Source organism: Phycodurus eques, chromosome 22, assembly GCF_024500275.1.
Source record: "Phycodurus eques isolate BA_2022a chromosome 22, UOR_Pequ_1.1, whole genome shotgun sequence".
NCBI classification, from domain to species: Eukaryota; Metazoa; Chordata; class Actinopteri; order Syngnathiformes; family Syngnathidae; genus Phycodurus; species Phycodurus eques.
Window position 1 is genome coordinate 2,856,062 of NC_084546.1, and position 23,372 is coordinate 2,879,433.

Below are 23,372 nucleotides of genomic sequence, written 5' to 3' on the forward strand. Positions count from 1 at the left end.
CCTGAGTGCCCCTGCCGCTTACGTGTGAAGGTAGGCACTGAGGCTGATTGGACCGGAGCAGGTTGCTTTTGGTCACTTGCTTGGGGTGAGGGTAGTGGGGGGCACCCACCCCTTCCCAAATACAAGCATATCACTACATACACACACTTAGACATCAAACACAAAGAACAAGAGAGCAGATGTCTAAGAGTGAAACACCGCCCCCCCCCCCCCCCCCCCTGTAGATTTTTATCCTTTACGAGAGTATTCCTTATTTTGCAAAGAGTGTGTTTCAGTCACCCTAAAATAGTTCACTTTCTGAAATTGAAACGTGTGTGTGTGAGTGTGTGTGTGTGTGCGTGTGTGTGTGTATGTGTGAGTGTGTGTATGATCCATGGGCCCGTGCACACAATGGGACCTCTGTGAGGAGCCCCTGTTAGCATGGAGCTGAGAGGAAGTCCCCCCTCTTTTCGAGGAAGGTCCTCCTTTTTCACGCCAAGCTCAGATGTGCTCACAGCTGATCTGAGTCAAGCCACAAACCACGCAAGTGTCAACTTGGATAAAAAGGATCTGGTCTGGTATCAGAATCAAAGAGACACCAAGAAGTCTTGACCTGATACAGTGCGAATGAATCTGGGATATACAGGACATCCTGGATTCGTACATCCTTTTATTAAAATTCAAAACAACATAAGAAAATCTTACTTTTTCAAATATACAAAGATCAGAATCCAAAAAGGAACCACGAATGCAAAATAAATTACTACTAGTGAATATGAATGTATCGATAGTACAGAAGTACACAAGTACTAGTCAGTCTACAGCTCACCTTAAAGCAATATAAAACAAGCAGAGGCCAAAAGGTTGAAATACAAGGTCTTCCAATGTCATTATCTAAGTGATCAACAGATTTGTACATTGAAGGCACAGCTCGTGGTCCATTAAACTGCCGGATTTGATTACAATTCCTGAAAATAAAAATGGGTCTTTTTGGTTGTCACAGGTGTCCGGTTTCTAGACTGTTCTTCGCGTGAATTAATATGTTTGTTTCTTAATTTATATGACAATGGACCTAAGGAGACGGAAGCACAGAATGACATCCCTAGGAATCGGCGGTTCGATATCGTTGCCATCCAGTCGGAGGTAGCGCAGTTGGGGAGCACTGTTGTTAGCATCCAACGCATTGATGTCTACAGGACAGACGTTGGAGCCACTCACACCTGAAATCAAACCAGAAACAATTACAACAATGTGTGTTCCACTCGTTCGTACAAGTGCATTCATGGGAAACATACTCTTAATGTTGTTGTGGTCCAGGTACAGCTGTTCAAGGCCTGGAGGGATCAGGGGCACCTCAGTGAGCAGGTTATGGGAAAGCTGCAGGTCCAGGATGCTGGAGATGTTGAACACGTTGCTAGGAACACTGCTGCTGCCGAGCTTGTTGTGGTTGAGCCTGAGGAAAGCCATCTTGGGCAAACCCTTGAAGTAGCCCATGGGGATTTTATCAATGTTGTTACCGTCGAGGAAGAGCTGAGTGGTGGTGGGTGGCAGGCCAAGAGGCATGCTGCTTAGCTGGTTCTTGGCGAGGTTGATCTGCACCAGGTTGTTAAGACCCTTCAGGCTCACCTCGGTCACGGCATCATCCATCAGCTTATTCCCCTGCAGGTCTAAGAGGGTCAACTTATCCAGGCCGAAGAAGACTCCGTCAGGGATCTTGGAGATCCGATTGCGAGAGAGACTTAGGTGCTCAAGACTGGCCGGGAGAGGAAACGGCACCCAGGACAAAAGGTTGTCATCCATGTAGAGGTGTTCCAGGCGTGACATTGCATCCAGGGTGCCGTTTTCCACTCCCTCGCTGGTGATTTTGTTGCGACTCAGGTTCACCCAACGCAGCTGGGTAGCGTTGCGCAGGGCGTCTGCCGAGACCACTTGTATTTGATTGTTCTGCAGGTACAGGTACCAAGTGAACGGAGGGATTCGGGGGATGCTCTTCAGACCTTTATTGTCACAGTAGACCGCACGAGGGAAGTTGGAGGGGCAGCGGCATTCTTGAGGGCATGCTTCGATTTGGGCCATTAGTTCCTCGTAACGGATATCCTGGCTCAGTACTGTCCCGAGCAGCCACACGGCACAGAAAAGCCTCAGAAAGGGATCCATTTTAATGGCCATCTTGGGGTGGAAAGGAGTAAGAAGACATATTGAGGAAATATATTGAAGATTAATGGCCTGTAACTACGACTTGACGACAGCTAATATCATTATTAATACACACACTTTTGATAAACGAGTTTTTTAAGGGTCACTCCTTTGCCTGATAGAACAACCACATCCAGATCAGGGTTAACCGAGAGCACTAGGTCAACTTTAAAGCTTAGATTTAAGAATGCTTAGTACAAAGATGCATGTTGGTCCTAAGATAAATATCTGCATTGCAACTCCAAGGGGAAAACAAGAGGTCAGGTTTGTAGTCCATATTTCTCTTGTGCTTCTACTTCAGTCCTCGTAGATGACATCTGGTTTAAATTTTTAATGCACTCCACGTTTTGTGCGGAACAAATTTTACATCAGGCATACTTCTTCCATGGATGGACACTCTTCAAAGACAAAGGCGGCATACCTGTTTTAAGAGATGTGCTCCCGGTTCTCCTGCTATCAAACCTTTGTCACTAAAATTGATTACAGACTGTGTTGCATAAGGTAAGGACAAAAGACTAAACATCAGGGTCTTCAAGAAACCTACCTCAAACATTGTCGAAAGAAGTGTCCTCCCTGGATTTATCAAGGCTGATGAGGCTGTAACGCTCACCTCCTTGTATTTGTACCACAGGTTTTTCATTCAGAGTGTGCTAGCTTGTCCCTCAAAGCCTTGACTGACCAATGAGGACTCATATGTTAAGCCTTAACAAGACTCGAGACGTGGCTTATTTAGAAAGAGGTCAATGCACCGCTACCTGTTCTACCTTGTCTGCTTGCGTCTGCATGTACATTAGTCTTGCTTAATTCCTCTGTGCTGCACTTGATCTCGTTTGAACTAGCAAATCCCCGAGGGTCACTGCCAAACTTTTCCTTAATTCGGTGCTGCCAACATCTGCGGTGTCGCCAGGATTAATCGTCTTTTCTTTGACATCCAGAGGATTTGAGTTTAGTGTTTGCACCCTTGCAAACTAACAGATAATTATATAGAGCTAGCTGATCTATCTGTTTTTTTTGGGAAAATTATAATAACTACTGCAGTGGTCAAAGATCTTTAACCAAAGCCAGGTAAAGACATGGTCCCGTTGGCATGAGGTCAGCTTTAATCTGAGGGTATTTTAATTTAATGCAGCCTCGTTAGGCCAGTTGCTTCCTAAACACGCGCTTCTTTCCAGCGATGACGGCAGAGGCCAGGATGCAACAGGATAATCCTTTGTGACTTGCGTGAGGGAACATACCACACTACAGCCTCCTCACGCGCCCACAGACACTTTTAACCAGATTAAATCACGCTCTAACCTTGCGCTGACCTGAACTCCAGGTTTAAGTACTGCATGCAAGACTTAAAAGTCATAAGTTCTGAAACCAAAAGAGTTGTCGTTACCTGCTTTCCCAGGTACCGTATATAGGTAAGGTTTGATCAGTAAGCGGTTTATGTACAGTCCACTGATCGTCTCCAGTCTGCAGCTACATTGATTTGTCAGCAATTGTTTGGATTTCCCAAAAGGCTACAGGGATGCAGGGACGAGGATGTTTCTACAACAACCGGGATCTCCTTGGTCTAACACAGCTGTGAATGTATGGAATTTAGGAAGAGAAGCCTTGAAATGTTACGTGGAGCTAGCGAGCGGTTTGAAGCTTTACAAGGACATTGTCTAGGAACAGAATGTCAATGAGGGAGTGGAGAATCGAGATATTCAAGTGTAATAATACCATGGAAAATTATCCTACTATTGGGTGACTTAAGGAAACACCAGTTCGCAAGCCATTTAAATAATAGCTAACACATTCACCGTTTTAACACAATATATGCTCTAATAACAAACTTCAGGTTACTGGACCAAGACCAAAATGAATGTTAATGCACATGTGGTATCTGCTGTAGCTCATAGACAAACGTATTACATGTAAGACGAGATTGTAATTGAATTTATAGTGTAAAAATCACAACCAGGTGGCAAATTACAGAAAAGAAATGAGTGTATATTGGTTTTTTTTGTTGGACTTTTTCTTGGCTTTCTGCCTCGTGTTACAACCTGTTTTGAGTTTCACCTGGTCTTTTATGCCCCCATGTGTCAGCCAATCAGCTCCCTCTCTTGTCTTCGTCTTACCCAGCTGTCTCTCATTTTGATAATCAGTTAGTGTCTCGGAAGCCTCCTGGGTTTGTCTCTGAAATCTTTTTTTTGTTGTGTTGCTGTTTTCACATGCTTTGTGGATGTTGTATGTTTGTCACTTGTCTACAGCTCCTAGTAAATTGTTGCCTTTGGGTTTCCACCTGTTATTTTAAATGGGCCACTTAAACCAGAACCTTTCCCTCCACCAAGAGGAAAGTCTACTCAGAATATATCATGTCAAAATGGTTAAGCATGAAATGGAGGAGAAACCACAAAAATATGTTCCCTTTTCTCATTTTTTCCCCTCAAGTACACCACTTAACATTCTCAACATTGTCCGTGCACCGCAGTATGAAAAAAAAAACCAGAACCCAAAAACCCTAACCAAAAGTGCATTAGACAATGTGCTCTTGAATGTATTGTGTTAAAATACAGTTGACTGTGATCTGTACATGAATCTGCATACTTGTGCACTGTACACACAAGCCAAGAACTCCAAAAGACATTCGGCGGTTCGACCGCAAGTGGTGTCAGCGAGTACACGACAATGCAAAGAGCCAAACATGCCGACTGCCATGGAGTGGCGTCAGTTAGCCTAGCTAGCTCTGTGAGATATCAATGTAAACTTGAAAAAAATGATATTTTATTGCTTCAAGCTTGAAGCCATAAAAGGTAGCAGTAGCTGAAAGCTTTGCTTGATGCTAATGATAGAAGCTTGCCATGTTAGCAAGAACAGACCTTTGAATAGATAAACAAGATCTTCATTGGCACCCAGACAAATAGTTTATATTTTGTACAATATGTGCATTGTTTTGGTGTTCTAAACATACAAGGTAGTACATTCTTTAAGCAAGTGAAAAACAAGCTGACCTGAAGCTCGCACTAAACATTTAAACAAGGGAATGTCTTTATAAGACTCTCATATGATTATTCTGATGTGTTTCCATGCAACCACACTTTCCATCAAAAAGCGCCATACATACAAGCATATTGGAAACATGGTTTATTCAAACTGAGTTCCTCACAGTAAATTCATGAGCAGTGACTGATTCAATGTGGCTCTATAATGAAGAAAAAGAAAGGATCCAGACAAGATGTGATTTTCTATGACAATGGCGCGTTAAACAACAATGGAGCACTGCCAGAACTGCAAAAGCTGTAGTTTATTATCAAAAGAATGATACCATTTGAATTCATGCATGTAATGGAAAGGATATACATCAGCAATTCTCACGACAAACAAATATGTGACGTTTTAGCTTCATGAGCTAATGTTGAACTTTTTTTTCAAGAAGTCAGTATAGTATTTTACAATTTATTCATGAATTATACACAAAACAGTTGAATACGCAGTCTTTTTCGCTGGCCCTTTGCACAGCAATGGCTTTATTAAACACGATACTATACATGCTAAACACGGAACATAGATCACAAAGACAAAGTGAAGCTACTATAGAGACACGGGAGATTTTATTGTTTACTCCGCCTTGTCTCCATTCGACAAGCTAACGTGTCAAATTGGAATGTTTTTTTTAAACTCAAAGCTAAATGCGAGCAAGTTGCTAACCTTGGCCTTCTCATTTAGATCTAGAAAAATGTGTATTCAAGATCCTAGCTGGTTAGCAAACTTAGCTACAGCACCTCTAAACTTTTTGTCGCCTTGTAGCTTTTTTAGGATTGTTTTTCTTTCAAATTACATTTTTGCTTTGTCTATCTACAAATATTTGGTGGCTATTCAAACTTCAATCTGCCCTGTCATTGTATACTGTATTATTACTTTTTTAAATCGGTGTTTATTGGAAATGATGCTGCAATACCTCTACTTTTTTTGTCCGAACAAATGTGTGTGTTGAGGATTATTTAAACAAGTAACTCCATAAATGGTGGATGACGGGGGGTAAGTTCCTTATTCAAACAGGATCTCGGTGGCTATGCGCAAGCATTCAGAGGTTTCCGGGGGCATGCTGTGGTGTGTGATGTTGTTGGCATCCAGACGCAGGTGCTTCAGGTGGGAAAAGTTGGTAGAGGTAACGTACTTGCAGAAACTTGAAAGGTCAAACTCTGTAGGAAAAGGAGAGAATTGGATCAAAAACTTAGATTTTAGCCCATAAACGCCTACATTAACTCTATAAAAACGAATGAAGACAATGTGTCGGTGCCCACTCACTGTTGATCTCGTTGGCTTGGAGGTACAGTTGCTCCAGCTGCTCATTGATATCAGGAATGGACTGCAGCTTGTTGAAAGACAAGTCCAGTTCCACCAGTGACGTCACGTTGAACACTCCTGCGGGGATACCGGAGTCCACCAACTTGTTGTGGGAGACCCTCAGATACCGCAGGCCCGGCACCTTGCTCAGGTACCCCGAACCGATGCTGTCAATGTCATTGTAGTCAGCATAGAGGATTTCCAGCGAGGCGGGTACGCCGACGGGCAGCTTCTTCAGCTTGTTGTGGCTCACGTCGAGGGACAGCAGCTTCTTGGACCCTTTGAAAGCGCCGGCGACAGCCTCAGAGGTGAGCTCGTTGTGCTGCACGTTGACAGAAGTCAGATTCTCCTTGTCATTCAGGAGCCCGGAGGGAAACTTGTTCAATTTGTTGTGTGTCATCTTCAGCTCATCGAGAGACTTGGAAGGGGGGACCACTGGCTCCGTGAGAAGGTTGTGGCTGAAGAAGAGTTTCTCCAGGGCGGTCAATTTATCGATGGTACCTGACGCAATCTTCCCGTTGGTGATCTGGTTGTTGTCGAGGACCAGCCAGCGGAGCTCGGAGGTGACATTGTCAAATACGCCAGACTTGATCTCATCAATCTGGTTATTCTGGAGGTACAGATACTTGATTCCTGAGGGAACCATGGGCACAAACTTGAGCTTGCGGCCATCGCAATACATGGCGGTGGGGAAATTGATGGGGCATTCGCACTCGCGGTCGCAGTTTGCGCTGGAGGGTCCTATCAAGGAGTGCGGAATGTAGTCGTCGTCCTCATACTGGCACAGCGCCAGGCTGACAAGCGCTGCCAACAGGTGTACACGGAGAGGAAACATGGTTTCTAAAAAGTGAATGAGAAGCAGAGAAGGAGACGTCAAAAGAAGTTCAACAAAGATGCAAGAACAAAAAAAACAAACCCCGAGGAGACTCATTTAGCAGCAACGCCACATCCACTCTCCTGGAACCTTGTATAATCACTCAGGAGTTAAAGACTGGAGACCCAAGGGGGCAACTTGAACCCTGAACAACAAATCATCTTTCATCTTCACAGGATTCCTGCGCATACAGAGGCGACGGCAGTGGTAACGCAACACAGATGTCCCAGGAATCCTTGAACGTGAACTAGCCGAAAATATCGCTCGGGTCCTCAGTCCATCAATTAAGCACTCAGTCCCTGCCATCATATTATGACAGTCCTGCAGAGGATGCACGAGCACAAGTCTTTGCAGACTTGGTCCTAAACCGTTACAGTAAATGTATTGCATATCCAAAGAGATCTCCATTAATCCAAAGGACAACACCCTCAACCCTTTTGTTCCATGCATTCTCTTTGTTGCAACACCAGTCCGGAACAATCCAAAAGGTCTACCCACAAACAGGCATCCAATCATATGGGAAACAATCAATCAGTCTGTCCTTGCACATGCCTGCTTACCTGTGGTCCTCTCACGGCGTACTGTCTGCGTGGGGTTGGAGGTCCAGTGGTGGTAGAACCTGCGGTGTTCAAAAAGTGGATGTCTCTTGAGAAAAACACAGAGAAGAAAGACAGAGAGGGAGGAGAGAGAGAGAGACAGGAGAGAGACAGAGGGGGGAGATGGAGAGACAGAGGGGGGGAAAAGGAGGAGGAGAGGAGGCTGGCTGCTGGGAAGAAGTAGGAGGAGAAGGTTTTAGTGGGGTATATGGCGGTGATGGGGGGGACGTTTTCCTGCAAATTTAGGTTGCAGAGAATCAAAAGATGTCACCAGGATGGATACAAGTGTCCTAAACCAACAACAGGTGCAACCAGAAAAGGTCTATGGGTATCCCTTTTTTGCAAGCATCCTGGTGATCACCTTGTGTAAGCTTTGTTGTTCTTGGGAAAAATACTAATAGTCGGTAAAAAAAAAAAAAAAAAAAAACAGACACTTGAGCAGGATTCCAGTGTGAATACAGTTTTGGAAAGTCTGACCAAAAAAAAAAACAAAAAACTGTTACAAGACGGCCAGAAAAGTCTTACATAACATTGAGTCTGCAATACCAAGCACTGCTAGAAGGTAAGTAGAAGCAGATCGCATCCATCTCGTGTTTCTTTCAATGTTTTTACACCACCGCTGCATTCTTTCCTCTCAGCACATTTTGAAGGCCAACAATCGTCCGAATAGATAGTTTTCCATTGACAACTGAGCGGGGGGCTTCACCTTCTTGAAAGAGAATTAGGAGGAAAGGGGGTTGGGGGTGTGTGAGGGAAAATGAGCCAAATGCCTCCACCATTTGTTGGAGAATGTTCATCACGCTGTCAAAGCACGGCAGGATGTCGCGACTGCTTTTGATTGGTCGCACTCTGCTCTGTTGCTCCACCAGGCGTAGAAGCCAGTGTCATCTCTGAAAACCTATTTGATTACACACATGTTCTAAGCATTACCTCCGACAGGGAGATGAGGTTTCACCGCCATTTGGTAGACTTTGCGGACATTCTTTGTGTGACTCTTGTATCGACAAGGTCTATGAAGTCGTACAGGATCATCCACATTCGGATTATTCGGTCTTGGTGGAGGTTTGCGTTTAGCAGCTGCCATTCCAGTTTTATATTTAAAATTTAGATTTAAACCCCCTCGCCCAGGAGACTGTGGAGAAAACTGTCTGATTTTCCTTGGAAATGTACGAAAAAGTAACTCGGTACCTACCAAGTCTGCAGTGAGGCACCAGCCGGTTGGTATCGATCAGTGCCTTACGGTCAAACACTCCACTATAGTCTGTTTGAGGACATTTGCGATAATATCAAATCCCAGTTTATAACCAATGAGATTGCAAAAGGTTGTTCAGTTAGTGTTTTTGGTAATAGCAAATTGGCAATTAAACCAAATCCACTGGCTCACAGCCACTGCAACACAAATGAAATGATGTACAGCTATTCACATAAAGGTGTCTCCTTTGTTTAATCTTGTTTCATAACAGTGTGCACATTAGATGTTATGATAAAATGATGTCATGATGAAAAATGGTTTTGTGGCAGATTTCATCATTGTTGCACTGGGTAAATCTTGCGGCGAATGACATAAAACAACAAGCACTTCCCAGGCTGACATGTAGTGAATAAGTGCACAGAAACCAATGGGATGCACATGCTCCGACAGGGCTCTTCGCAGGTCCGGGCACACGCAGCATTAGCAAACAGGGATATTCTGGGACGCCTTGGCACCGACACACTGAGTCCTCTAATAAACTCTCAGACAAGCAGCCAGACGCCACCTTCTGTCTCTGCCGTGCGGCCATGTGGTCGAAACAAGCCCTCGTGGGGGCACATGTGCTGCACGAGTGCCGAAGAGAATCTCCTACTAGTGATAAAGTGGTCATCTGTGGGGTTGATTTGGATATTCCTAATGGGATTTGGTGTTAGATTAAAGATTAGAACAACCAAGGCCGAGAATCAAAGACACATCAGATTGAGTTCAGTTTGATCACTTTACTCATGTAAAAACCCTCTGCAAGCATCAATTTATTGTATGACCAAAGCAAATGGAAATGTATTTTGTCTCCCTCTCGTTTGAGGATTTTCACACATCAACCCAAAGCACGCATGACACACGCATAAAACTGCCCTTGCAGCCACCCGCTAAATGGTGGGTAATGAGTCTCAAGGAGGTAATTAGGCTTACAGGGCTTGACGACAGACAAATTGAGCGTGTGTGTGTGTGTGTGTTTGTGAATAGAAGCAATGTGCCTATGTGCCACATGGGGGCAACAGACATGCATGAGGAAACCTAGTCCTCACCATAATATATTATTCACCAACCTGAAAGTCTTCTGTGGTTTCTGTTTGAGGCTTTAATGAGTCCCATGTAAATATGTTCATCAATTCTTGTGAACTGTTTTCAATTGATGTCCAAATGAATTGGAATATATGCTTTAGATAAAAGATCATTTGTTTGGTAAAAGCAAAGATGTAACAAGAAACAAAAAATATTTCTCTTGAGTCCAGAGTGAGAGATGCCATCTGGTGGCTGAAGTTCACTGGGGTATGCGGACCGTCATTTCTGGTCAGGCCGGTGTCAACCATCGAGAGCTAGTTTGTGTCCCTATACGTTGACATGAAAACCTGAAAAGGACTCTGCTCCTCCCCGCAACCATTGCGCCTTGTCGATGTCTGCCGGATCTGTGAGCCTACGTTGGTTTACAAAGGACAATAGAACCCATTCGTCACCATTATCCTGATTGATATCAGTAAGCACTTCCTGGTTGTAGACCATCTCTAGATGGAGCCACCTTTCCAGGCTTGGTCCTCAAACGCGGAGGTCTCGGAGAAGGTTCGTTTGATCCCTACAGCTCAATTGTCAGGACGTTTTTACAGATGTTGCGGCAAAAGATCGATGTCGATCTTTGAGCGCAAAGGCTTATTTGAAGCTAACAGCTTTGTCTCGCCCACAGATTCCCGCTCCATTTCTTTAACCTAAATATTCCCACAGTCTCTGAAGAGCTGTAAATCACAGAGGCTGAATGTGCTCCTTGTGTCAATATTTCTTTATCTCGGACCATAAAAATGGTCACGTAAAGTTAGGCAATGCTAAGGTGGTGTTTCCTGCTCGCTAGTGGACCAGGATGTGCTATATTTCTGGAGTCTTGCACCATCTTCTGCAACGATCTTACCATCTCTTTGGTCTTGTTTCCTTGGAAGTGACTGATGACGACAATGCACGGTCATTTCTGTCATTACAACCATCGCAAAGGTTTTCCATTAGGGTTTTTATTCTTTCAGGACACCTTTTGCGGGAGACCCCTGCTCTGGAGATGAAGAGGAACACCTTTGTTGTTGATAAATTAATTATACGTTTAAGCTGTGATAAGTTCTTGTGCCTTTTGTATGCAATGAGAGGTTTTTATACAGCATTTATATACAGTGTCTATACATCCAACATTCACACTAACGTAGGGGTGCACGGGACACCCTTCTCTTGAAACTAACAATGGAGTAGCAGTGGAAAGAACATTAAGAAGACATTCCAGAAAAACAGCAAAAGCATGCATATAAATCTTTGGGAGTGACATTTAAAACATATATGGTTTATTCTAAATTTAGAAAGGAACCTTGGTTCTCACTGGACATCAAAAGCGGAAGAGGAGATGCGTAGCAAGCGTGAGGAAGCGATGGAAATTACGCTTTCGTGAAAACAGAAATGACTGAAAACATTCTCGGCTTTGCCGCCTGCTCCACAGGCCTCGTCTACAAAAAAAACTGATGTGTCCCATATGATGCACATGACTATGCTACAGTATGAGTGTGAGAATATATTACGGCTCTACCAATGATTTGCAGTGGGTGTTTGCTGCAAGCCGCGTTTACTACCAACCGAAGCCGAGCTAAATAACGGTGAAAAAAAAAAAAAAATGTAAAAAAAACCAAAATGTGCTTGAGGTCCATGTCCACCATCAGGAGAAAGTTGGGTCAGAGGGGTGACGATCAGTGGTCAAACACACACACTTTCACACGCTCATTTACAAATGCACATTTCCTCGGTGGTGGTTGTGGTGGTGAAAGATGGCGGGCGTTGGGGACAGAGCCTCTCTACTTCTTCCTGTAGTTGCCCAGCTGGATGGCGGAGCGGTCGAAGACGCAGCGGAAGGTGATGGGCTGCACTTCCCAGTAGGGAACAGGGTTACTGAATAGGCTGATGCCCGAGTACATGGCTTTCTTTGTGTTGAAGCTGGGGGGGCAGAAATCTTCCGTTCCCACCACACCAATCTTGTTGGCATGGAGGTAGACCACCTGTGGAAGGAATTGAATTGAATTAATAACGTGCAATCATTTTTTCAAACAGATAATACCCAGTCTCTGTGAGTGCTTAATCTGATCAGGATCACAGAAAACAAAGAGACAGGAAATTCCTGTATGTCCGTGATGGATTTATGCAATAAAAACAGATGCAAACTACAAGAGTACTTGGGAATACAAAGGCTATGCAATCCAAATTTGGAAATGAAAGAAAATGCTGGCTAAGTTACATGGCAATTGGTGAAGTCGTTTTGGCCAGATTCTAACCATTTACAAATGCTGCTGAAAACCTCCCGAATGGAGGCCATCACGCAATTAAAACTCACAGAGGTATTACAAAATAAGAGTTCAAACACATATGACAAACACATATTATGAGCAGCCTCTCAAACTGAATGATTTGTGAAGGATTCTGATTCGTTTCCAATGAATCCCGCAAAGAAACAATGTGTTTCTCATGAGAGCCAGCGCTATTTGCTGTCTTATAAATACTTGCTCAAATGGGGTTATTGTCCCATGATTGTCTTCTTGGGACAATGAACTTTTTAAAATGAGAGAAAATAAGTCAAACACATCCCACAAGGATGGGACATCAGCAGTCTCCCTAATGAGCAGAGAAAATGAATCCATGTGACTGTGCTTTTGGTTTGCTGTGCCACTTTGATCAGAGCCAACGTATCGTGTGTCATTGTTTAATAGCTGGGAACCAGTCATTGCAATTACAAGTTCAAGTCTAACCTGGATGTATTTGTGGTCAGGCAGGCCGGGGGGCACGGTAGTCAGGGCGTTGTTGTCCAGATGGAGCTCCCGCAGGTGGGGGACGTTCACCAGGGTGCCGTTCTCCACCAAGCTGATCTCATTGTGGCTCAAACCCAGCCTATGGGGAACAAGTGACATCACCACTTAGCTCATTGTATGATTATCATTAGTAGTACAGTGGTAGTAGCCAGTGAGAAAATTATGACACGGAAACATGGTCTCCTCACACCTCTCGCTGTCCCAATCCAAGACTTCAGTTTGACGAAATGGAAGGTGAAACACATTCTACTGGTGCTGCATCAAAGTTCTCTTTGTTCATTCCAAAATTTCCCCAGTCTATTTTATTTCCAAACCAGTCATTTGGACAATCCCACAACTATTGTTTGCTTTGCCAAACTGTATCCAAGGAGATCAAGAGATTTGAAAAGGATGAAAAATCCCAAATCCAGTGTATCAAAAGTGCCAGTCTTGTGGGAAGACCTCCGGTATGGCCCACTTCAAGAGAATACTGTTTTTGCTCTGCTTCATACCTCACATTTGTCCTCCAACGATTAAAGTTTAAGAACTAAGAAGACTTAAACACTCACTTAAACATCCTGTAATTTTACTTCTGGCAAACGGGGTTGATGTGCAAAAGAGAGAAACAAAATATTTTAATACTTGGCCAGCTGCTTGAGCCCCTTCATACTCTCGGCGGTGACCTTGGAGATTTTGTTTCCATCCAGGTGGAGCTCAGAGAGTGAGCTCGGAAGACCTGTGCAAAAAAAAAACAACAACAACACCAAAACATCACTGTTGAGGCTGAATGAATCAAGTTAAATTAAAGGAGTACCTTTGGGAACCTCCGTGATCTGAGTGTCCGCAATACGAATGTAGGAGACTCTCTTGAGGTCAGCAAATGCCCCGGAATCAATCCCTGCGCTCTTCAGGGGGTTGGATCCGAGCTCTGCGAAGAGAATTCAATAATCAGAAGAATGTGGACAAAATTCATCCCTGTGGAATACACATTGGACGTTTGTTTGATTTGATTTACCCATGACGATGACATGGGACATTCCCTGGAAGGAGGCCTTCTTGATCTTGGTGATCTCGTTCTCGTGGATGCGCAGCTCTTGCAGGCTCTTGGGCATGTTGGCCGGCATCTCCTTCAAATTGTTTTTGGACAGGTAGAGGCGCTGAAGCTTAGTCAGAGGGTTAAGGGCCTTGGCATGGATGTTGCTGATCTTGTTGTTCACCAGGATCAATGCCTGTGGATGGAAAAACATTGAAATCATCAACTTATGTTCTATTTCCAATCAGCACAACACTTTTGCATTGTAATTGGGAGCAATGATAGAACCAGAGTCCATAAACCAAGCCAGACCGCAATGTTTTGCCAAGCCTATAACCATGTGTTAACACATCATCAAAAAAAATAAATCATTATTTTCCCAGGCTGGGAGGCGATTACCTGCACCATCAGACTCAATGTTAGGCCTTGTAAAGAAGTCATTTTGAGTCCTTCTAGCATTCTGACATTTCAAGTCAAGTTTCTCCACAATATCACGTTCCTGCAAGGTCACGATAAACTTTTCCATTACATCCTGGGCGCTTATCAGTCGTCAGCACAAGGGGGAGGGGGGAAAGTTCAAGTCCACACTGGTGTTCGCCTCCTGCTGTCCCACGCTTGTGTAAACAGACGCGAGGCGATGCGAGGAATGTGGCCCATTCCGACGGGAGAACCAGAGCTCAGAAATTGACGTGAATAGTTTCCGTGCACCTGGCGATTGAGGGAGTGGCAGTACCAGAAGATTCATCGCTATCCCACCTTTATGAGAACTGGTGAATTCATTAGTTGCCAGGTGCATGGAAACTACGAGCGTATCCCCACTGACTCCGGTCCGAGGTCTCTTACGTGCAGCCCTTTGAGGTTCTTGAAGTCGTTCTCTTTGATCTCGGTGATCTTGTTGTTCTGCAGGTCGAGCAGAGTGGTGTCGTCTGGTATGTCCTTGGGAACCTCCTTCAGACCTGGGAACGCAAGCCAAAGACTTGAGACCAAACTATCCAAAAATGTCAACAAAAGACTCCTAGATTTGAATGTTCATCAGGATTTAAAATTCGTCCACCACTCCATAACATTTCATGGAAATTGTTTGAGTCCACATAAGGTCCAAAAGACAAGAACTAGGACACAAGGTGTTGACAAGATGCTGACGTTTCTAAGGGACCAAATAACAATAAATATTCAGTATTCTCTGAGGCACACATGGCAGGAAATGGAACTGGAAACAAATTTCCTGAGCGACATACCTGCAGGACTGAGCTCAGGCTTTAGCTTTGCACGACACGGGCCGTCGAAGCGACTTGCGATACTGACACCTGCGCTAAAGGCGAGAGATGTTTTGAAGGAGCGGCATCTGACGGTTACGGCGTTTTGCCGTCTGTGACAACACGCAATGTGTTCGTTTACATTTGAGGGGAAGGGGCAGGGAAAAAACAGTTTTTGTTTTTGAGGTCTGGTTTGAGGTTTGAGCTCCTCAGCCCACCCTACCAGAATTGTTTTATATTAAACCCGAAAAATGTAGCCAAGCACAATGGGTGTGGCACGACGGGCTTTAGTAGTTTAGGTGTAGATTATGTCAAACTTCACGCAACGCTTGAAATCTGGAGGGCAAAATACTGTCAATGATGACAAAATAGTAGGCGATTGACGTCCAGGAAATGGATAAGAGAAGTGCAGTAAGTCTCGCCCCCGCAGTTGAAAGTCACCATGAATGACGACGCTTGATTGCGAAACCACGTTTGAATCACTTCCCACACGTTAAGCAAATGTCCTCCCCATGGTTGCAGAAGTGGATTATGAGAATATGACGTCTCTGATCGATGAGTCTTTGGTCTGCGGCAAACTGCGCACTTAGCTATCAACGACCTTTTGGTTTGTCTTCTTATCGGGATTGTTTGTCGTCAGAGGCAGCAAAAGTTCTCTCTCTGTACTAAAGTAGAGGAGTACTTGCATAAAACCGGTGAAAGTAGAAGTACGAATTCAAAGTCTACTAAAGTAAAAGTAAAAAAAGTACAGACTCTGAAACACAAGTAGTAATAAATTAAAAAAATCCCCATAATTGGCTAACTCTGTGAACTAAGAAAAAAAATATTCTAAATCAGCGAATAATAACAACTGAAAAAAAATCACCTTAACACGTACTGTATGTGTTTTTTAGATACCAGAATTTTTAAACGGCAGAAACTTTTGATGTTTAGGCTGGCACAAGCAACCCATTTGCCATGAATCATTCTTGGAGCCGACAACATTAAGCAATTCTCTCGAAGGAGGGTATGGATGGAGAATATTTGTTGCGTCATCATCATTAATGCGTCCTGGTTCATGTTCGCTGCTGTCCCTTTTTTTCCCCTGGCATATAAATCCCCAAAATCTCAACCGCGGTTGGGTTTATCTCTCTCTATTCACACCTCAGCCTATTTTGACGAAGTTAGGAGGAGAAAGTAAAGATATATTTTCAAATTCAGTCAGTTCCTTGTAAAGGTATTGACACAAGTTCTGCATTTGTTTTCTGGCCAGTGCGCCTCTGGGATGGGTTTAATGCCAAGAGCAAGTTTTGCTATACCATGTACTGTCCATGAGACCGTTAAAACTACCTTTAACTCGAGTGGTACTCCCCCCAACCCCAAGAAACCACTTGCGTCATTCAGCTAACTTGGTCATAATTAAAGTCACCTGTCACGCATGTTGTTGGTGTACCGCTTTTAACAGTCACATGTTTCTAATCACCATACAAGGAGCCTCCTGGCGGCTCCTCACTTCCTGTTATTACTGTCACCATGACGATGCGGCCACAGTGTTTTCATAACCCTCGCTAAGTGTCTTTCGTACCCCCGGGTACTGCTACCGTGGACTTTCACGTAGAATGTTTATGTCGGACGTGTCGGACGTTTGTGTGGTTTTAGGGAGTCCAGCCAGGCACTTGGTATTTTAACCCAGTTTGTCGATGGCTCCCCGCTTAATCCCGAGTTCTGAGCACCCCTTGCTTTTTAAACAAAAGCGGAAAGAGGACATTTTTTTTTTTTTGTCTTTGCTACATGTCATACGTCAGATTAGACAAACGATAACATTTGGGTAAACTGTTGTGACTGTGAGGAGAGTAATTCTGCTTTTGAAGTTTTTTTTGGTTTTTTTTAGGAGAACATTTGTGCTTCATTAACATTGGACGGTCAGGTTTTCCTCCGTTCCACGCGTTTCTGTAAAGCAATTTCCTCCTGACGGATTAAGACTGTGAAATGCTGCTGTTTCGGGACTGATAATCCCTTGCGGTGTCGGGCGGGTGGAGCAATAACCCTAACACTTGGAAATTTCACCCCGTGTAGCGGTCTTACCGAGGTCGGAGCACTGGACCACGCGCAGGTGGCACTGGCAGCGGAAAGGGCACCTGGGTCCTTCAGGGAACATCATGGGTTCGTCCACCTGTCTGGGCTCGTCCACCTGTCTGGGCAACACGGGTAGACCGGAGCCGGGCTCATCCTCCATCATGAAGTCCAGGAAACCAGATTGGCGGAAGGGAAGCGCCCAGCAGGCGGTGACCAGGAGCAGAGAGAGACAGGCTGACCGCATGGTGCTGCTAGTGGACAGAAGCCTGCAGGAACAGGGAAAAAACATCGGCAAGTCTTCAATTCGGAAATGGAATCAGACTAAAGTGTCAATATAGAAGACAAAGCAGGTGAAGGGAGACGATAATGGTGATGTTGGAGGTTAAAGGTGAAAGTCGGTAGTTAAAGGCCAAATCAGACTCAAGTGTCAATATAGAAAACAAAGCAAGTGAAGGGAGATAATGGAGATGTTGAAGGTTAAAGGTGAAAGCTGGTAGTTACAGGCCAAATCAGACTCAAATGTCAATATAGAAGACAAAGCAGGTGAAGGGACATAATGGATAATGGAGATGTTAAAGGTTAAAGGTGAAAGCTGGAAGTTAAAGGCCAAATCTGATTGTCATTAAGTCGTGACCCCCTTTTACAAAAGTCAAGAACAATAAAGACAAATATCCTCTGGAAACGTGTACTCTATACTGTATCATATTTTGAAATGAGAACCTTATCAACTGAGGATGAACATGAGAACTGGCTGTACAAAAATGAATATCTCGGCATTGATCTTTTCGTTTTAGGTAATTGCAACATCAATAGTTTGTGTTCTTTCTATTAAAAGAGTGCTGCAGACCAGAGCAACCATTATATTACCGTTTTAAGTCTGAATTATTATGCTATAAAAACGCCATTTGCATTTTTCAAGGAAGGGGCTGTTTAAATGTCGCTGGAAGTTGTGTTTATACCCCAAGTAATAGCGTTTCTGATGCATGCCTTTCAAAATATTGAAAGATTTGAGTCCTGACCCACCAGTTGAGAATCAATCATCTACAATATTGGAAGACATTGTTAAAACTGACATCTGTAGTCAGACTTTGTTTTTAAAAAATGGCTTGATTTATAGCAAGACTTGATTGATTTGTTAAATTATTTTTTTTACCATTTATCCACATTGCATAGCCTAATCTTACATTACTATTATTAGCTTTTCTACAACATTACACATCAGGTCGTCCAATAATACAGTTTATAAGCCAATAAAAATGTCATTTTATTAGCTTTTGACTGCCGTCGTTCACTAGTCTTCACTGTTTCTATACACACAACCCAAGTGAAATACACACTCGCTGACCTTTCGCAGCGCGTGGACCCGCCAATCTTCTCGCCATGCTTCGTAGCCTCTGTAAGCTCCATAATGAAAGGGCACACATGAGCCACATGCGGCTAACAAGTCGTTTGGCGCGACCGCCCGGAAATCGCAACCGGCTCGCGGAAACCGAGGCGACGTTTGCCGCCGATTGACTGTTTATGCGCCTGTATACTCTGACAGCATTGTCATGGCGCTTGATACTGCGAATAGTATCCATCTGAGCCGGGTTACGTGAGGCCGCGGGGGTGACGGTCGGACCCGAGTCATAATGATAACCCTCGTCCACCATAAATGCTGTCAACCTAGTCTCCGTCCACTTCCATTTAAGCAAGAATGGACTGCATTTGATTAGTAATCTGGTTATGAGTTGCTGCACTTTCCACCATGTTTGCCATGTTGTTTCAACAAAGACTTCTTGTCTGGGCTTCATGAGATCCAGAGGACATGTTGTTCCACTCTGCTCGCAGGCTGAGTCATCTTGGCCGTGTCAAGCTCTCTTATCTCAAAAAAGAACAAATTCAGCGAAAAAGAAGAGAAAAGACGTCTGCACACATTGGTGGGTCGAGACGCTTTTAGGTTGTTTGTTTAGGGTGGGGTCCTTCAATGGCAATGTTCATTGTTGGGATTGGATGCGCATCTGGCACCCAAGCATTTCCTTCGACACGCGTGGAATAACAGCTTTCACTGTTAATTGGTCAACCGCGTCTCTGAGCCGCGGCGTTCGACGGCCCTCCGGTGCGCCCCCGTCAACCTTTTTGCCCCGTAAAGTTTTCATCAACCTCTGCCAGACAGCCAATTTTCCATAGCAGGTAATCCCATCTGGAAAACAAGAGTCCCGCATGATCCGATACTTGGTTTGTTTATCTTTTCAAGCCATGCACCAACCCTCTCAAAAAAAATCAACATAGCTCATTTCTTTCTTGTTTCAGTTTAATTGGATCTAAAATGATGCCTTTATTGACTTCTTGGTTTCAAGCATTTCTTCAATAATGAGGCAGGGCTCGCACTATCTCTGTCAGGATGGCTTCCTGTGATATAAACTTAGAACAGGCAAGACTTGGTGAAGCAGCATGTGGCTCATTGTTATTGTTGAACACCCTTTTCCAACCAACTGTAAACAATTGTATGTTTGTCATCACGAAGTTTGGTAAAACTGCTGCCACGTTGGTCAGAAGAGCCTGTGCACTGCATTCTGTGTTTGCTCTGCACAATTTCTTCTCTTTCTTGCGAGGAGACATGAAACAACCTGCCACGCCTTCAGGCGTAGACCTCCTTTTCACGAGTGTGTCCGTAGGGCTGGCGGGGTGATGGCCTCGTCGAGAATCCGCCAAAACCGGGACATGCGTCAAAACGCGCCGCAACACGTCTCCACCGCAAACACTTCTTATCTGCACCTCAAAGGAAAATGTTGCTTTCTTCACCCGCCACCCCCCGCCGAAAAAAAATCAATGTTTATGTTTTGTCTCTCTTTCAGTGCGCCACAAGGATATTTTCACAGGGATGATTGCTGATCATTTTTCACGGCATTCCTTTTTCACTGGAGTTGTAATATTTCCCAGCTGTGGCTTTGTGTGTGTGTGTGTGTGTGTGTGTGTGTGTGTGTGGCAGGTACTTCAGGGACTTACCACAGAAAGGATTTAGCTGTTTTTAAACATGCTTTTTGGTTGAGTCATCACAAGTTTCAAAAAGTCCAACTAATTTAACAAGTGGTGACGGGGGCTAACTAACTCTTAGCCAGACTTATTAGTGATGTGTTTTGCATGCCTTAAAAACCTCCCGGGAAAAAATGGTGCACCCCCTCTATCCTGTATGCCCCCTTAAAAAGTCCCACAGTCCATTTAAAGGCATAATGGAACTAATTGAGGCTCCGTCTGGGGTAGTGTGTGATTCTGCAAAATTTGGTATTGATATTTTCACTGGTACTGATATTTTTCAAGAATTAAGGTGGATTAAGGCTAAGCCTTTTGTCTTGAGCGTGCATCTGGGGTGGTGCGCGACACCACAAAATTTGATATTGATTCGATACCAAGTACATACAGGGTCAGTATCACCGATGCCAATATTTTTGCATAATTAAGAAGAAGAAGAAGAAGAAGGGGGATTAACCCAAACTGTTCGATCCAACAACAAGTAAATACCTATACTTTTTTAAAACTTAAGCTGGATGGCTAAATGGGAATTTTCATTGAACTGAAGTAGAGACTGGTAACGTTGGTATCGATATTTGGATCGATCCACGCGCCGCTATGTGTTGGCACTTCTGATGATGTTTTTGTGTGCGTTGACTTCACCACAATTTGGCATCCCTTCTGGAAAATATCTCCATGTTCTTCTCCGCGGACCCTAAACATGATTCATAACTTCATATACTACATGACTACAAACAAAGTCTCCCTCCCAGTCCCCCCACCCCCAACCCACCCACCATCCCTTTGTTGCAGTCGCCCCCTTCCCCAAATGTGGCCCCAGCACTCCTAATGAATCCCAGACAGGAAGCAGCTCTGGCTCACATAATTTTTCCTCCATTGGCTTTTGGGTCACGTTCCCAGTTTACATTCGACTTTTGACAACATTGAAGGAGGCCATACTGTCCTTGCGTTTGAAGGTATTTACAAGGCCATGGGACGTTTAAAACATGTTGTGTCCCTTCGAACCCCACATCCCCGGTCCCCCTCCCTCCCCGTCCCACGTGGTTGCTGATGAAAACGTTTCTGGAAGAGCTCCTGATGATGGATTTGTGACTTATCAGGAGATTTCACAAGAAAGAACATGTGCAAACACTCAGGATTGAGAGAATGAGACTCCCCTTATAAGACAGTAGACTTAACCATTAATACATTTTTTTTTTTGCATGTTCAGCCACATTTCAGCCACCGCCCAACTCCATCCCCCTGTCGCTTTTGGTATGTTCCTCGCCTGTTTGATCCTCCTAACCGGAAAGACGTGCAGCTTGCATTGTTCTTTAGCTTTTGGACACCAGATGGAAAGGAAGAGCAGATCTCCACTACACAAACCTTCCATTCACTCATGGCTGCTTCAAATGTTAAACATCTGCTTGGCTCCATGCTGATTGTCCTCCAAGCCCAGATTTTCATCACTTTTGTCTCTCTTTTTTTTTCCACTGCAGCTGAGTCCCATTAGCCCACCCATCCTCCTAGCCCCCCCCCCCCCCTTGCTGCTGGCAAAGAGGATGTAATGAGTTAGCTTTGACCTTCTCTCAATGATCGAGGATGGAAGCTGTGCAATTATAGGATTAAGGGCAGGTACAAAGTTTTTGTTGTTGTTTTTTTCAAATCATCTTGCATTCAAAGCCTTTAAACTGCCCCTTGAGCAATTTGGCTCCTGCAGGAAAGCGGTGGGTAGGAGGAGGTTCTTTTTCTGACAGATAAGGGGGTTTGCTGCTCAAAAACAAGCCATTACTAATATTAATGGGGTGAATCATCACAGAGAAAGGCTTGTTTCCCCTCATTTATGCAGCAAATCCAAACATTTTCCCAACACAATTGAGAACGAACGCCTCCCCCCGGAGTCCTGTTCTCTCTGTGTATACCCAGAAAAATTTGATTTTCGAGCCGTCGCCACACAGGAATGCAGGAGGTTCCACATGGGCTCCATCCAAACAATCAATCGGCCAAGTGTCAAAACAGTCCACTTGGCTACGAAAAAGGCAGGAAAAAGGCTGAACTGGATGAACAAAAGGCCAAAGGGGGGAGCATGAGGGACTAGCAGCAACAGGCACCCACCACACCCCCTTTATCCCAGCAAAAGGGTGCCTGAGTGGAATTCCAAGTGGGAATCAGAAAAGCTTGCAAAGACATAGAAAAGGAATATACACGAAATGACATCATTTAAAAAAACATTCCCCATAATTCCCGCAGCACTTTTCCCACCCATAACACAATTCCCATCATTCTCCCCCAAAAGTGAAAAGGATGCACCAACCAACCTGTTCCCAGTTGAAGCGGAAGGTAAAGAGCAGAGGTTGGACTCCCTGGAGAAAAAAAAAAAAAAAAAAAAAAAAAATCCAGTCGAGTTTGTTTTTTTGGGGGGATGAGGCAGCGAAAAGCGACTTCTCGGGCGTTTGTGGTAATTGGACTCGGGAGCGCTCGACAGCGGAGATCAAGCAGGTGTGCTCTGTCACAATAAGGGGAGGGGAGAGAGACACTGAAAAGGAGAGAGAGAGGAGAAAAAAGAGAGGAGGGAGGGCGAAGACCCGAAACAATTGGTGGAGGCCAGGCAACAAAAACAGCTGGAAAGGGAAGAAAAAGGCAACGAAGAAGGAGGGGAAGAAAGGGAGAGTGGAGCAATGATTCAGCTGGCAGGCGTTGGGACATCTGGTAATGATAGGGAGGACATGACGCTCCTTCACTTCATTCTCATTAACACACTCCTGCCTAATTTAGTCCCATTATTCCTACCTATTTAGAACTACAGTCACCAGGGATGTATGGGACTGGAAGGAGAAGTCCTGTTCTTCATCCTCAGTGACTTGGCGCATCAAATGCGTCACAAATGATGGGTTTTCGACACATAACCCAAGGAAAATAAGTCATGAGGGTCTGAGCGTGCGGTGCGAAATTGTTTCGTTGTTTTCAATAAGTCAACCATTTGAGGGTGATCCCATACTCAAGAAGTCGGACAATTGTAAAAG

At 44.3% G+C, this 23,372-nt stretch overlaps 3 protein-coding genes across 4 annotated transcripts; all 3 read right to left on the reverse strand.

Annotated features, from left to right (window-relative positions):
• Nucleotides 1-598: 598 nt before the first annotated feature.
• On the reverse strand, nucleotides 599-2,943 carry kera (keratocan). 2 transcript variants are annotated; one of them, XM_061667950.1, is made up of 3 exons: nucleotides 2,720-2,943; nucleotides 1,275-2,148; nucleotides 599-1,199 (listed from the first exon to the last, which is right to left on the reverse strand). In XM_061667950.1, the coding sequence occupies exons 1-3, from the start codon at nucleotides 2,813-2,815 to the stop codon at nucleotides 1,036-1,038; spliced, it is 1,134 nt and encodes a 377-aa protein (XP_061523934.1). In that variant the 5' UTR covers nucleotides 2,816-2,943; the 3' UTR covers nucleotides 599-1,035. The 2 variants fall into 2 exon arrangements, with proteins under 2 accessions (XP_061523934.1, XP_061523935.1); XM_061667951.1 differs by lacking the exon at nucleotides 2,720-2,943 and adding an exon at nucleotides 2,597-2,647.
• A 2,491-nt stretch (nucleotides 2,944-5,434) lies between these two features.
• On the reverse strand, nucleotides 5,435-8,055 carry lum (lumican). The gene is made up of 3 exons (XM_061667895.1): nucleotides 7,927-8,055; nucleotides 6,454-7,332; nucleotides 5,435-6,347 (listed from the first exon to the last, which is right to left on the reverse strand). Exons 2-3 carry the CDS (start codon nucleotides 7,325-7,327, stop codon nucleotides 6,193-6,195), a joined length of 1,029 nt encoding a protein of 342 aa, XP_061523879.1. The 5' UTR covers nucleotides 7,328-7,332; nucleotides 7,927-8,055; the 3' UTR covers nucleotides 5,435-6,192.
• A 3,286-nt stretch (nucleotides 8,056-11,341) lies between these two features.
• On the reverse strand, nucleotides 11,342-22,970 carry dcn (decorin). The gene is made up of 8 exons (XM_061667891.1): nucleotides 22,668-22,970; nucleotides 17,368-17,624; nucleotides 14,891-15,003; nucleotides 14,030-14,243; nucleotides 13,829-13,942; nucleotides 13,657-13,750; nucleotides 12,976-13,114; nucleotides 11,342-12,231 (listed from the first exon to the last, which is right to left on the reverse strand). Exons 2-8 carry the CDS (start codon nucleotides 17,600-17,602, stop codon nucleotides 12,031-12,033), a joined length of 1,110 nt encoding a protein of 369 aa, XP_061523875.1. The 5' UTR covers nucleotides 17,603-17,624; nucleotides 22,668-22,970; the 3' UTR covers nucleotides 11,342-12,030.
• Nucleotides 22,971-23,372: the final 402 nt, after the last annotated feature.

Coding starts and splice junctions, on each gene's coding strand:
- kera (XM_061667950.1), bottom strand. CDS start 2,815: ATGAAAAACCTGTGGTACAAATACAAGGAGGTGAGCGTTACAGCCTCA. Junction 2,149..2,719: donor TTCTTTCGACAATGTTTGAG/GTAGGTTTCTTG, acceptor TTCCACCCCAAG/ATGGCCATTAAAATGGATCC. Junction 1,200..1,274: donor GGACCACAACAACATTAAGA/GTATGTTTCCCA, acceptor GTTTGATTTCAG/GTGTGAGTGGCTCCAACGTC.
- lum (XM_061667895.1), bottom strand. CDS start 7,327: ATGTTTCCTCTCCGTGTACACCTGTTGGCAGCGCTTGTCAGCCTGGCG. Junction 6,348..6,453: donor CCAAGCCAACGAGATCAACA/GTGAGTGGGCAC, acceptor CTTTTCCTACAG/AGTTTGACCTTTCAAGTTTC.
- dcn (XM_061667891.1), bottom strand. CDS start 17,602: ATGCGGTCAGCCTGTCTCTCTCTGCTCCTGGTCACCGCCTGCTGGGCG. Junction 15,004..17,367: donor GGTCCAGTGCTCCGACCTCG/GTAAGACCGCTA, acceptor TTGCGTTCCCAG/GTCTGAAGGAGGTTCCCAAG. Junction 14,244..14,890: donor AGAACCTCAAAGGGCTGCAC/GTAAGAGACCTC, acceptor TTCCATCCACAG/GCATTGATCCTGGTGAACAA.